At 35.4% G+C, this 14,581-nt stretch overlaps 5 protein-coding genes across 5 annotated transcripts in view; 3 read left to right on the top strand and 2 right to left on the bottom strand.

Annotated features, from left to right (window-relative positions):
* The first annotated feature begins 450 nt into the window (after nt 1-450).
* Nucleotides 451-1,996, top strand: LOC106658629 (lipid droplet-associated hydrolase). Its single transcript, XM_014380648.2, has 4 exons — nt 451-633; nt 699-1,027; nt 1,095-1,286; nt 1,359-1,996. The coding sequence occupies exons 2-4, from the start codon at nt 719-721 to the stop codon at nt 1,797-1,799; spliced, it is 942 nt and encodes a 313-aa protein (XP_014236134.1). The 5' UTR covers nt 451-633; nt 699-718; the 3' UTR covers nt 1,800-1,996.
* A 294-nt stretch (nt 1,997-2,290) lies between these two features.
* On the top strand, nt 2,291-4,107 carry LOC106658630 (LDLR chaperone boca). Its single transcript, XM_014380650.2, has 4 exons — nt 2,291-2,676; nt 2,843-2,917; nt 2,992-3,297; nt 3,386-4,107. Exons 1-4 carry the CDS (start codon nt 2,491-2,493, stop codon nt 3,464-3,466), a joined length of 648 nt encoding a protein of 215 aa, XP_014236136.1. The 5' UTR covers nt 2,291-2,490; the 3' UTR covers nt 3,467-4,107.
* Nucleotides 4,042-4,713, bottom strand: LOC111694202 (mitotic-spindle organizing protein 1-like). The gene is made up of 2 exons (XM_023461431.1): nt 4,527-4,713; nt 4,042-4,450 (listed from the first exon to the last, which is right to left on the bottom strand). Exon 2 carries the CDS (start codon nt 4,426-4,428, stop codon nt 4,201-4,203), a length of 228 nt encoding a protein of 75 aa, XP_023317199.1. The 5' UTR covers nt 4,429-4,450; nt 4,527-4,713; the 3' UTR covers nt 4,042-4,200.
* A 207-nt stretch (nt 4,714-4,920) lies between these two features.
* Nucleotides 4,921-6,674, top strand: LOC106658560 (sperm-associated antigen 1). Its single transcript, XM_014380564.2, has 6 exons — nt 4,921-5,084; nt 5,151-5,650; nt 5,733-5,894; nt 6,079-6,206; nt 6,271-6,377; nt 6,443-6,674. Exons 1-6 carry the CDS (start codon nt 4,921-4,923, stop codon nt 6,468-6,470), a joined length of 1,089 nt encoding a protein of 362 aa, XP_014236050.1. The 3' UTR covers nt 6,471-6,674.
* An 851-nt stretch (nt 6,675-7,525) lies between these two features.
* The window catches only part of LOC106658668 (delta-type opioid receptor-like), a 42,816-nt gene continuing 35,760 nt past the window's right edge, over nt 7,526-14,581 (bottom strand). The window contains exons 4-7 of the mRNA XM_014380725.2: nt 10,828-11,010; nt 10,517-10,714; nt 10,018-10,376; nt 7,526-9,949 (exon numbers count right to left, since the gene is read on the bottom strand). Of these exons, the coding sequence (XP_014236211.1) occupies nt 9,556-9,949; nt 10,018-10,376; nt 10,517-10,714; nt 10,828-11,010 (1,134 nt within the window). The 3' untranslated portion in view covers nt 7,526-9,555. The remainder of the gene's footprint in view (nt 9,950-10,017; nt 10,377-10,516; nt 10,715-10,827; nt 11,011-14,581) is intronic.

The following is a 14,581-nucleotide window of genomic DNA, read 5'->3' as shown; positions in this document are numbered from 1 at the left end:
AAAATTTTATAAATACTTTACATAAAAAATAAAATATAAATCAGACATGATTTTCTTGCCATACACTGAAAATATAAAATGTTTATTTTAAAAAGTAGATAAACCAGTTTTAAAAAAATTTCCAGTGTTGGCCATTTTTTCTGGTTAAATAAAGTAACTTCTTTTTGCGTATGGTCAAATAAAATAACTATCTATTTAACTATCTAGAGGAGGCGAACGATCAGTAAAATAACTTCCTTTATTCTATTTTCCAATCAATTAGTGTATTACGTTGCATTAATTTATGAGGTATGAAAACATTACTCAACGGGTATACGTTACAGCATAAAACACACAAAATATGAATTGCCACATTTCCTTTACATTTGCACGAAAGCGGAGAGAGTAATACGAAGCGAGGCCTTGAACAATGTCAAGGTAAAAAGTGGGGTTCGAGTGTATCTAGCGTAAATAAAACATGACAGTAGCGTTCAGTCAGCTGTCAGACTCGCTTCTTGCGCGTTTTATTTTCTGATAAAACTAATTCAACATTTTCGTAAAATATTATATTCTTCGAATTTTCATGACGTATGATAAGGAACATTTTTTCGCATCGTCTATCGATTTTATGCAGCTAGTTATACGTTGAAATTGGTAAATTACTTTAAACAATAATTATTTCCGATGTAATAGCACTCACAGTACTCTACGATTTTTAGCTAACAGCTAAAAAAGCAGAATGTATCAAGCCACTGTCCCTATCAATGGAGTACCAACAGAAGTTATTAGTTATGGTCGATGGATTGAAGAAGGTATATCCACCACTGGCAGACAGGATGTTGTTATTGTTATCACAGGCAATCCTGGAGTACCAAGCTTTTACAAAGAATTTGCTGCTCAAATTCAAAAGAGTCTACCCACTGAGGTCCCAGTTTGGATCATTGGACATACTGGTCACACTAAACCACCTTCACATTTACCTAATTCTCTCCCCGATCCAAAAACTTCTAGACATTTATATGACTTGGATGGCAACATAAAGCACAAGGTATATTGAATATAATTAAAATCATTTACTTTAGCGCCCCATTACTAAATTAAAAATTTTCTTACAGCAAGAATTCATTAAAAAGTATGTACCGGCCAATGCAAGGATACATTTAGTTGCGCATTCAATTGGTAGCTGGTTTGTTTTAAACTTACTAAAAGATAAGGAGATTTCAGAAAAAGTAGTAAAATGTTACTTATTGTTTCCTACTATTGAACGAATGGCAGAAAGTCCTATGGGTAAAATTGTTATTAATATTGTAAGTAAATGGAACAATTTAATAAAAATATCAACTTATAAACAGTTTAATAGAATAGTTTTTTTGTTTCAGACTCTCAGAATAGCCAAACTTTTAATGTTTCTTGCTTGGATTTTTACTCTTTTTCCTCATATTTTCCAAATATTTTTGGTCAGAATTTTTGGAATATTTTATGGCATACCATCAAATTGTGTTAGTCCAATTGTTCAAATGATACATCCATTTTCACTGCATCAAATATTCTCTTTAGCAAAGCAAGAAATGATTCATGTAAAAGAATTAGACAATGATGTTATAACACAACATAAAAAAAAATTATATCTATATTATGGAAGTAAGGACGGATGGACACCTATTCGTTATTACGATGACTTGAAAGCTAGGCATCCAGATATTGATGCTCATTTATGCAAACGAGGATTTCAGCATTCTTTTGTACTTTCAGACTCAATAGAAATGGGTAAAATGGTGGGAGATCTTATAAATGAATCAATATCCTCAGGATCAAATTAATAATTAGTTCTTAATTTAACTCTTTTGCATTTATGAATAAGCACCAATATTCTCATGTTGATATTCCTATTATTGACAAATTTATAAGCTTTATAGAGTTATGAATGATAATGGATTTGGGAACAGATAATTTAACAAAATAGCTAGTAAAGAACTGTTGTAAAAGTTATGCTTTCTTCTAATTTTTTAATTTAATTAATTCAATTCAAAATTTCATATGATGAAAAATAAAATATAGTTGAATATATTTTTACTTAATGAAAAATGTTCTCTGTACTCATTTAAAAAGGCTCCTACATTTTATAAAACTCATTAGTAAGCATATCAGTTCAGCGATTCTGCATATCTCAGATTTCGGTATACGAAAGAGAGGAAAAATGATCGCAAGTCGTATCCTCTCCCGCATTCTAATGTATATAGTAAAACATCACTTTCGTCGATAGCGTGCCATATGAGTAGCCTATGGTAGTCTACCACTTGGCGTATTTGTGTATTGTAACGCTGATTGCATAGCAATGTCACATTGCCTAATCATCGAAAGCCGGTGCGTCACGTAGGAAGTGGCACTGGCAAGTGCCAACGACAAGGTCTGCGATTACATTTCTATCGAATCCCGTGCCGACCGAGGGTTTTCTCCTGCGTTTTTACGTAGATTTTTAGATCTATAACCTATTTATAGTACACAAAAAAAATGGAGTTAAGGACTGCTGCATCAAGTTGGAAAACCATCTGGGTTTTCGCTCTTTGTGTGTTTATAGTGTGTGCACAAGCTAACGAAAATAAGCTGAAACAACCGAAACCGAGAGATCGGAAAATTGGCAAAGATGTGCGTGATATGGATGATGTGGATTTGGAGCATTTGCTCGATCAATGGGAGGTTAGTGGATTTTTACCGTTATGTTTTTGTTTATCACGCATAGAAATTCATTTTTCATTGTTGAGTCGTTGCTACCCCTAAGTGTTTATTTTTCTTCTAAAATGATATGAATGAAACCGTAAAATTTCCTTTTATTTCTAACTCGAATTTAATTGGATTTTTTCAGCAAGATGAGGAACCTCTTGAACCTGATGAACTTCCAGAACACCTTAGACCACAGCAAAATATTGATTTATCAAAAGTAAATATTGCATAATTTTAATATTAAAATTTATGAGAGCACAAGTTATTTTCATAATTATATCTTTTTTACAGTTAGATATGTCAAATCCTGACAATGTTCTAAAAGTTTCAAAGAAAGGAAAGAGTGTCATGATGTTTGTAGATGTCAATCCTGAGTTGTCAGAGAAAGAAGCCGATGATATTTTGAAAATCTGGCAAACTAGTCTTCACAATAATCATATTGTGGCAGAAAGGTATCCGATAGAACCTAAACGAGCTATATTTATGTTCAGAGATGGAGCTCAAGCTGTGGATGCCAAGAATTATCTTTTAGAGCAACAAGAACTATCTCATGTTACTTTGGAAGGTCAGCATCATCTTGGAAGATATTCAACAGGGGTAAGCATACTTACTATGTTCAAAGATCATTTATTATAATATATAAAATTAAAATACATGTTACTCTAATGAACATTAATTTTCTCAGGACTTGGGACAAAAGCTTCACCGATTTCAATCGCCTACCAATGATAAAAAGGACAAAAAAAATAAAAAATCAGAATTATAAAAATTCTGAAGAAAATAACAAACAACAACAATCAACAAATAACAACAAACTATTTAGTTATCTTCGAAGATACATTTCATTCTTCCAGTTTTGCTACGACATTTTATTTTGAGTGTTGGAGTTAATAAATGTACTTCTTGGAATTACAAAAATAGTTTGTTGATTTTGAACCTTTTTTGAGGTAAACTTAAATGTATATAAAAACAAAGCATCTTCCATGATATCCAGTTTCTAACAATGATTTTAAAAAGTTTTTATTGAAGTCTTTGTCATATCTAAATTATTTAATAGAACAAAGAATAGAAAAAGTGGGACCAGATGATATGCTTTTTCAGCAACCTTAACGGATGACCCTGCAATTCTTCGTATTGTTCAAAAAGCATTGTTGACTATGTCATTGTTAAATAATTTTGATGATTTTAAGTGTGTTCATTAATATAACTTACAAAAAAAATTGGACAAGACAAATGGTGAACTTTAAAGAATTTTTGTTTGAAACTTCTATAATAAGAATTGTATGTACAGTTACTGTAACTGAAGTGGAGTTGTAAAAGTGCTATATATGCAACGCATAATTTAATTTGTAATTGTATTGTATATTTACTATTACGAGTATTTTCAATAAATAATTTTTTTTTCTACATGAATTAGAATAACATAATCATTAATCAATTAAACATAATACACAGGAATAGTCATGGTATGTACTCTCGAAGTTGATGCTGTTTGAAGGGTTACTTTTTGCCAGGATAATTATTTGCATTATTTAAAGCCTTCACTTCTCTCTGCAGCTCTTTAACAACCGTAGCCAAGGCTTGTGGATTCACTCCATTTTCACACAACCTGACACAATAACTAAGGGTTGCTGGATCGAGATTGGTATTGAGTAATTTCGATATTCTGTAGAGAGCCTGAAAGGTTTTTCTCGCCGTGTTTATTTGGTGGTGCACCGGCTCAGGCATGGTGGCTTTGTTTGGTTTTTTTCTGTAAACATGTCATGGTATTTAACCGTTACCCTGGAATAGTATGTATCTGTCAGTAATCGTGCATAAAAACTTACCCTTCGTAATTGGACAGCTTTTTTAATGTTTATCGATGACTTATGCAAGAAAAAAATTTATACTTTGGGTGATAAAAATGTTTATAATGATATAGATTGATTAAAACATTTAATGACAGCTCTATCTGGAGCTGCTCATTGTGCGACTGAATTGCTGAACTGCGTGTTATTGTATTTCGCACGTATACATAACCTTACTAAACAGATCCCTTATTTGGTTTTGCGCGCGCATTTACTCCGCGCCTGTGAAAAGCTCCAAAATCAACGATGATAATAGTCCAATTGTTGATTGCGACTATGACAACGCTCGCACGTGAAGGGCGATTGAAGCAGTCCTCCCGAAGTCACACGACTCTTAAGTGAGAGAAAATATCATTGCAGTTAAATCGAAAAAATGGGAAAAGATAAAGAAGAGGACGATGAAATACCTCCGCCGAAACAGGAGCAGTCTGAAAATCTTTTGAAAAAGTACGACATACCCGTGGAGCACTTGTCATTCGAGTACATTAAAGAATGCAACGACGCCAAGGAAATCGAGAGGATCGTTCGAATATTACGGTACATTATTCAAGCATTTTTGTAACGAGGCACATTTGATTGAAAAAAAATCTCGAGAACACGCAGATCCGGCGAAGAGGGATGTTACCCGGATCTGACGAGATGCGCCGAGGAGCGGCTGGGCCAGTTGAAGCCGCGGAGTCGTTTGCTGTACGACCCTAAACCGGTGACGTCGCGCTCGATGCTCGGGCCGGACGAGCGCAAGCAATTGGACAGCGAGCTGGACAGCTGGACGAGGGAGATGAGGACGCGCGAGTACGACCTCGAGGAGGAACGCGGCAGCGCGAACGAGACGCAGAGGCCGCCGATACCTCGGCCCGCCATCAGGAGGAGTCCCCGCGAGCCCAACAAGCTGGGAGCGGACTCGCGCGACGAGGCGGCCAATGCCAAGGAGAGAAGGCGCCTGGCCAGTTGCGATTACGCCGCCTGGGACAGGTACGACGCCGAGACCGAGGTCAGCAAGATCGATTTGCGCGCCGAGAGGGAGCTCGCCGAGGCCAAGAGGCTGCAGGAGAAGCGCAAGCACGAGTTGGCCAGCAATCGCAAGGAGGTCGCTATTGAAAAGTGTGAGCCTCGAGACTGATTTGACTTTTGGACATTTCGAGTCTATGTATATAAGCTATGTCAGGCAACGTCTCGCATTCGCAGCTTTGCTGACTGGCACCGAGCTCAGCGTCATGGCCACGCGGGAGCGCGAAAAAGGCAACGAAGCCTTTCGCGCGGGCGACTACGCCGAGGCCCTTCAGCTCTACACGACCAGCATCGCCATGGATTGCGACATCGCCGCGTACAACAATCGCGCCATGACTCGTAGGTCATTTTCTCATTTCGTTCGAATCTTCCAACTGACTCTTATTGTTTATTAACATTTTTGACTCGAACTCAGCTGCGCGTCTCTGCTAAATTTCTTTATTTCGTGTCGCGGTTATATTTCACGCCGTACCTTTACAAAGCCGTGTTTACAAACACTTTTATTTTTACCTTTGTTCCGCAGACATAAAATTGCGTAATTACGAGAAAGCTATAAAAGACTGCCAAACGGTCCTCGAAGCGGACAGCATGAATGTCAAGGCACTGCTGAGAAGAGCTTTAGCTTTTGAGCATCTTGAGAAGAGCAAAGAAGTAAGATCATCTGCGCGTAATAATAAGCACGAGTATCATTTCGCTTTATTTTATGTACTTACAGGCCATAAAGGATTACGAGGCTGCGCTCAATGTCGATCCCAATAATAAGACGGCGATCGCAGCTTTAAATAAGCTCAAAAAATACGACGATGATACGGATTCCGTTAGGTACGTCAGTTAGTATTTTTTTAATTCGCTCGAACAAGTGCTGATTTCAAATTGTCTCATTTTAGACTGACCATCGAAGAAATATATGACTAGTGATACGACGATATCGTTTTAATTATCCAGCAGTATTACAAGTATTTATAAAACTAACTTGCAAAACTAGTCCTATCGATTAAGATTTATTTTTATTTTCATTTTTAATGTTTATTGCGTGTCATCGAATATAAAACTTGATTAATGAGAAACTCAAGATTAATAATAAGCACACTCGCGATGCAGACGTTTTTCCAAATATCCTTTAAATTCGGAAAAAACCGTATCACCTATGACATAATTTTCGTAAAAATTTATTATTTTTGAAAAACTAGAATTATTTAAAACCAAACATGTAAAACAAACTATTTATAATTGTGAAACTTGCCATAAAATTATAAAAACTTATGCTTGATCTAATTTTATTTTAATTGCTCAAAGTAAAAAATAGTATGCTAGACCGTTATATTTTCGAATTTCTTCTTATTTACGATGTCATTAAAAATTAGAAAAGTAAATATTTACTGCAATAACATGATATTCTATTCTTGTGAACATATTCTTCGAAATAGAATGAAACCTTCATTCTTATTCACAGTGAAGTAACTTTAATTATATTACGAGTTTTCTTTAAGAACTATGATTTCGGATTGGAGATTATGAAAGTCATCACTATAGCTAAAAAATATTTACAGTTTGTAGATAGCTTTAAATAGCTTCAGAAAAAACAGAAATACATATTTTACTAATTTTTTATTAAAAATTTTTTTCATCATTTTGTTGCAAGTATACTTTACATAATAAATACTGTAATAAATATATTTAAAAATTGCGCGAAAAAATTCACATATTTTAAATCACCATTAAAGTCTTGAAAAACATCGCACATCTTAGCTATCGTGGAGAATACAGTCCATACTCATAAAATTTTGAGTTTGAACTTACTGCTTAAACCGATCGTTTAGAGAATGCAAAGAAATCAATTATTTCGTCAAAAAACGGCAGAATCGTGAATTCGATTGAAAATTATTTAGTATTCTGTATTAAATATGTATTTATTTGTTTATCCATTTTTCAATCAATTTTTCTTGAAAATCTCTCGCATAAAAAAAGTTGAAAATGAAAATAATTTTTTTTTGTCCATTTTAATTGATACATTGATTTGTGAATCATTACCAACTGAGTATATTTCAGAGTATAAATCCTGAGAAGTAAAACATTTGAAGATAAAGGTATGAAATATTTACGATTATTATACATGTATAACGAACTACCCTTGTTATGTCCCACCCCTCGTCAAACTCCATCGAATCTCGTTTGCTCGGCCAATTTCGACAAGATCTCGGGAGCGGTGATAACTTCAGCTCACCGAGTTCAGTCGCTAGTCTGCATGTCGCTTTTCTTTACCTGCCCTTGCGACGTTACATAAATTTCAACATTAATGTCTTGCCGTACCCTCGTGTATTTTTCTCTCTCGCTATTTGATTAAATCAAGTTCATTGCGCGAGTAGAGCTCTCTTAGCAATCAGAAACTTTTGAATAGCAAATTTTTTTTATAGGGGAATAGATCACGATTATACGAGACTCGTTTCATTAATTTTTCAGTATCGTAAACACGTATTATATAACATCATTTCGTGAGTTTTGATATCTATTACGCACTAAAGTGGATACTTCGGCAGAAAATTAGTTGTGCTATTCTATGCTATTCTACGTGTATTGTTTTATTTTTTAAAACAATTTCATTTTTTGGAAAAGTTTTATTATAAATGAGTTAATAAAAATTTTTCTTAATAATGTAATCGTAATCAATGTACTCGTCTCATCTAAGATAACTGAAATAACTACAGATATATCTAGGTATAGATAAATACCCATTATCTTTACTGAAAAAAAACAAATATTTAGTTTAATAATAAATGTTTGGATGCAAATATACTCATTTTATGAAAACTGCGACGATATATTTTTTCATTTTTTTACAACCTGATTGACATTAAAGTAGAAGAAGAGTTTAGATGTTGAAGTACATTAGGTACCGGAGTTCACATTTTGAAAGATAATATACATATTATATATATTCACTCCATGAAGCAACATTCTGTTTTTTACAAAACGATTGTGTACAAGGAATATTTTTATTGCTGTTACTTTCAAATGAAAGTTCATTCGCACGGAATAAGCTAGGATAATCTTCTAATTCATAGGTCTTAAAATTTAACACTAATTCGATCGATAACAATAAATTATTTAACTTTACAAAAAGTTTGTTTTATTTTCTATACGTAATTATGTTGAAATGTTACTTGTAATTATGTTTCTTACATTCGCATACATTATCATTATTACGAGCGTAATCCAGAAAGAGACAGTGAAAATACATCTATATACTTGAAAAATAGTATTGTACAATTTATTCAAGATTGTTGAATCGTGTAAGCTCGTTCAATCGATGGATTTTTCTTCATCTCGAGTATTATGATTTTCGACTTTCAATTGTAATAATTCAATTGTTCATCGGTAGTAGAAAAATAAATATTGAATTTATTAAAAATATCTAATGTCCACATCTACTTTACACAGGATCCTAAAATAATTATGATTCATTGGTAATGTAGTATATATATACACTTAGAATCGAGAGACACGAAAATGAAAAGAAAAGATGAGTCAATTTCTTGCCTCTTACATAAATCTGTAATACTATAAGAAACGATCGATAGACATTTATCAAGTGAATAACATATTTTAAAGGCCTCGTTGTTTTATTTTATCATTAAAAAATCTCTGAAATCTTAACGTCTTGTGCATCATTCACAAGAAAAAGAAAATTATCGTACATTCTATACGATTTACCCAGACTAATGCAAGAAAATTGTATCAACTTATTGCAGTTTTCACGGGTGCAGCATCAACGAAGCCGAGTTTAAAATTAACACTTACATTTATAAATAATGCATCGAGACGCACGTGAGAAACGAACGTATGGTATAATGGTCGAAACGGTAAAAACACGACACCTTAAAAATGATGGTCTAAAAGCCGATCGAAAATGTCAATGAGAGTTCGGGGGGGCGCGCAAGGATCAGTCGCTCTGCTCGGCCGGCCGAATCAGATCGTCGTCCTCGTCCCTCTCGTCGTAGCACTAGGACTTTTCACTGGCCGGCAGCTCGATTATGCTGCCGATGCCGAGCTTGCCGTTCTTGCCGCTGCTCTTGCTGCGGAAGCTGCCGCTCTTGGCGGGGCCCGCGGCGCCGAGCCTGTCCTGAATGCCACCCAGCGTCTTGCTGCTGGTCCTCGAGGTCGCTCCACCGCCGGCGCCGCCGCCACCGCTCGTCCGATCGGTCGCACTCGTGGGGTTGTTGTTGGCGCCGTTCTTGGTCGCCTGCTGGCCCTGCAAGGTCCGGCCAGGCTCGCCCCGACCGCGCCACAGCTTGGCGAAGCAGGCCCGGAAGTTTTCCGAGAGCACGCCGTACAGCAGCGGATTGACCACCGTGTTGAACTGGGCCGTCACCAGTGCCCAGATAAAGTGATGAGATCTGCGACGAGAAAGAGAGACAATTAAATCGTTTATCGATGGTTTATATTTTCGCGCGCTGACACCGACCTGAGGAAAAAATCGACGTCCTCGATGGGTCGCCTGCCGTCGACGTAAATCAGTATCATGAGTATGGTAATGGGCAGCCACATGGCGAGCACAGCCGCCACATTGAGCAGCAATATTCGCACGACTCGCAAATGTTTGTGCAAACGAATCTCCTCGGTCTGCGAGAGGCTGCTGGCTCGCACTTGTCGGCCAGCGGGCTGTTGCAGACCGCCGCCGCTGCCGATGTTGGTCGTAGGACAGCTGCCCTGCATGGACGCGGACGATAATTTCCTTCCTGCCCAGGATGGCACGAGCGTTCCCATGACGACTGACAGCTCGGAATCGCGTCGCCTGCCTCCGGCCGTTTCGGGCTCCAGTCCCTGCACACAGACACACACACACTCACTCACATAATACGTGTACGTGCGGTCAATCGCGTAAAGCAATTTTTCAATTATGCGAACGACTCTGCACATCGAGGATTTATCGAATATATGACGCGCAGTGCGGCAATTATTACCTGAGCGACGCAAGGGACGGCCCATCGATTGCGCGTGTCGAGTATGCGCTGAAATATCCTTTGATAATGATAAACGAGCAGCGTCATGGGCAAGAGACAAGCACCGATGATAATTGGCAGGATGAAGAAGAGCGAGATATTCAGTATCTCACTGCGCGGAAAAACTAAAGTGCAGATGGTTTGGCCGCTCGACACTTCCTGCGAGAGGCGCGGCAACAACAGACGAAAAGTGCGCGTCGTCGTTATTAAGTTGTTATATTATAAGTATAAAAAATAAATCGAAACATCAGGATTATTCGCTGATTTTATACCATTGGCCTGAACCAGAAGGCCGCGGGCAGAAAGAGCATCGCTGCGATGAACCAAGTGAGGAAGCTGGCCAGGACGACGCGCTTCCTGGTGAGGGCACTGCGATACGGCGCCACGGCCAGGCAGCGATGACGGTCCATCGAGATTAGCGTCAGCGTCCAGAGCAGCACGAAGCCGCACACGAACTGCGAACACACATACGACATTCTTCAAATTCCAGGAAAGGGCTGATTACTTTTGTGAATGAATTAGTGTTAAGCGATTATTACTAGAGCTTAAATGAGAAAAAAGCTTTTTCCGATATTTTTCTTCTCCCATATATCTGTGGTGGAAAGGGCTAACGAGATAAGTCCACCTTTGCGAGCTCCAAAATGCGATAAAGAGTCTAGATTGATTTGAAAATGGAAGAAAATGATATTCCCACATACAAATGGCTCTCACACTCTTCGAATGTTGTGAATTTCACTATACAGTTGGTAGGGTAAACCTGCCAGTTACCGGACACTTAAGGAAATTTCCTATTATAATCGATTGGGGGAGCTTACTCGTTTGAAAAAAATTTTTTTTGAATATACCATCTTTTAGGAAATTTTCTGCTCTTTCTAATGCGTATGTTTATTTTTACCTAAAATAATTTTTTCAGCTATTTTAAGAAGGATTTCTAAAAAAACCCGAAAATGTTAGTTTTCGGACACTTTTTTTTTAGTTTTCGGACACTTTTCTTTTAGTTTTCGGACACCCTAAAAATTAGCTTGTAAATCAATAATAATGTTCGTGTGAGTAATATAAATGAAAATAATAAACTAAAAAATTATATACTGAACCATTTATTATGTTATTAATAAAAAATTATTTACAAATTTAATTTTACAACTTTTTTCCTCTCTCTCGATCCTTCTTTTTTCGGCTTTTCGAATTCATGAATAATTTCCCTTTTTTTTTTTAATGGTTCTTCTCCTACTAATTAATTCGTTGATGAAACTGTGGTTTTTACTTTGTCAAATTTTTTTATGGCTTTTTGAATTTTTTCTTCCTTTTTTTTGTTTCCAAATCTCTTTTCTTTTTTTATTTCTCATAATTTCTTTTTCCTCTTTTTTTTATTAAATGTAGAAGAAAAATAGTTTATTTGTGTACTATAACTATACTATATTTTTATATAATTTGCTAAATTAAATTTTTAAAAGGTGAAACAACTGAAAAATACAGAACAATAAAAAAAGAATTTAAAATTGACGTCTTGTTTTATTTTAGTTCAAAGGAACAATACACTATAAACAAGTTACATATTGCATTTTTGTTTATTTAGTTTCATAAAATTCGACTTATGTTATTAAAACTTTATTTTCAATTATGGTGAATCAAAAATTTTGTACACTTTTGTATCAAAATATCTCTTTTTTGAAAAAAGATTCAATGTAACTTTATTTTGTTTTAATTTTTTTTTTTTTTTTTTGAAACGTTGATTTCGTTGAAGAAAGAATAAATATTGTTCAGTATAAATATTTACGAGATTTCTATCTTTTTTATTAACCAAGTTTCAAATAAAAAAATTAGTTCTTTTAGAAAATAAATTTATTCCCATTAAAGTTACAAGATAACAGTTGAACATTCTTTTGAATAAGATAATTGAAAAGTATTTAGTGTTTAGAAATTATTGGCCTGCACATATGATAAGTGTATCTCTCATTATATAGGATATGGATGGAGAACGAATATAAAAACTATTTTTTGGGGTGTCCGATAACTAGCATATTAAAATGATTATTAAATCTAGTTTTCGGACACCTGTCCGAAAACTAAATTTTTTTCATTTTCTTCGGTCAATAACCGGACACCAAAATTTTTATTCAATTTGACCCGTTAAAAATAATAAAACTATAGGAAATTGTTGAAAAAAGGCTTCTGAACATGCTCCAATAGTTTTTTTTGATGAATAATTAAAATTTCAAGTAATTAAGTCAGATTTACGAAAACCACTTACTAATGGATTTTCGTTAATTTTGTCAATTTATCATATATTGTTGAAGTAGCCTGCAAATCTAACTTAATTATAATTGATATAATGAACCAATCTTTTTTTGAACTATGTCATTTTGAAGAAAATTGCATGCTGAATTCATTAAAAAAAACCGCGCATCGCTAGAAGTAAGCGTTCTCTTATTATTCTAACTCAAAGTTGAAAGTGTCCGAAAACTAGCAGTGTCCGGTAACTGGCAGGTTTACCCTACATTTGATACACGAGGGGCCATTTTCGCGATTTTCAGTGTGGCCTTTTTTCGTTGCAAGATTTGAGATCTGACACCAGTATAACGTTAAATGAGCTATTTTATCAATGTAAAATCATTACATGAGGTTTTGATCACAAACTAAGCGAAATTATCGATATTGAAAAAAGTGTGACCGCAAAAAGTGGACTTATCTGCTAAGCGGGGAAAGGGCTAACGAGATAAGTCCATATTTTTTGCTCCGTATCATCACTATGATGTGTCTTTCAATTGCACAAGTACATAGTTCAAAAGATACCTCATAATAGGTAAAAAAATATTATAGGTACAGATCTTTAGTCGTCCGCGTCTAGCTAGGCCTTCGTGCGCAACTTAAAATGCGTTTTTCTCGAAAACACGAAAAATGGAGTTATCTCGTTAGCCCTTTCCACCACAGATATATTTTGCTCCATTAACAACAACCAATTGAGAACTAAACGATACCCATGCGCCCCCTGGAGGATCAGTGGGGAATTGAGGCAGATGAGTAAATTTTAAAAAATAACATGTAAAAATGGGAAAAACTGTGAATAAAAAATGCCAGCGATAACAATGTGGATGTTTATCATTCTTAAAACAAAGATCAACCCCTCACATAATTTTAGGAACAATAACATTCTTGAAAAATTGTCACATTTTTAAAATAACACTAATTAAAAGTCACGACTGACAGCAGTTTCGAAAACAGCATAAGTAGCACCCTACTGGTGTCTGCTGAGCATTTGCCGTTCGTTTGTTGACATTGCCAAGATTCACTAAATTTTTTTATATTTGACATAGATAAACTTAAAAAACCAGTGTATTGCAGTGTACAGGGATGTACAAAAAAAGGCACACGAAGACTGTATTAGTTTCCATAAACCACCAAAAGATCGTTCAGAATTAAGTGGCTACTGGCTCTGAAAGTAAAAAATTTATCAGTGCATGCTCGTATATGTAACCATCACTTTTTACCTGAAGATTTTTTACCAGGTTTGTATCAAATCCTTTTTGAAGATCAATCATTAAATGCTTATCTAATTAACATTTGCATAATTATTTTTATAGTACGCACAATAAAATGTGATCGGCTAATAAAACGGCTATACCTTCGACTATAGGTCGCTTTGAATCCCCTAATATCGTATAAATATCTTCAAAGCTTATTTCTAATTCTATATTACTCATTTTTAGCTTATATCTCGATAATATATTTATGATATGATGAGCGTGAACACAATGTAGTAGAATAATGGATAAATAAAAAACAAAAGAATCGCAAATATCAATCAACTTGCGGTGGCGACGGCAACTCCCGCGAAATTTTGCTACATTCATTTTACTATTCAAGACCCGCAGATCAAACTTTTCAAGAATTTTATTGTTTCTAATATTATGTGCGGGTCTGATCTTCGTTTTAAGAATGATAAACATGAACATTGTTATCGCTAGCATTTTTTATTTACAGTTTTTCCCATTTTTACATGTTATTTTTTAAAATTTACTCATCTGC

The sequence above is a fragment of the Trichogramma pretiosum genome, unplaced genomic scaffold (genome assembly GCF_000599845.2).
Source record: "Trichogramma pretiosum strain Unisexual culture from Peru unplaced genomic scaffold, Tpre_2.0 scaffold2, whole genome shotgun sequence".
In the NCBI taxonomy this organism is placed as follows: domain Eukaryota; kingdom Metazoa; phylum Arthropoda; class Insecta; order Hymenoptera; family Trichogrammatidae; genus Trichogramma; species Trichogramma pretiosum.
The sequence above is the reverse complement of the archived record's forward strand: the minus strand, read 5'-3'. Positions and strand labels throughout refer to the sequence as shown.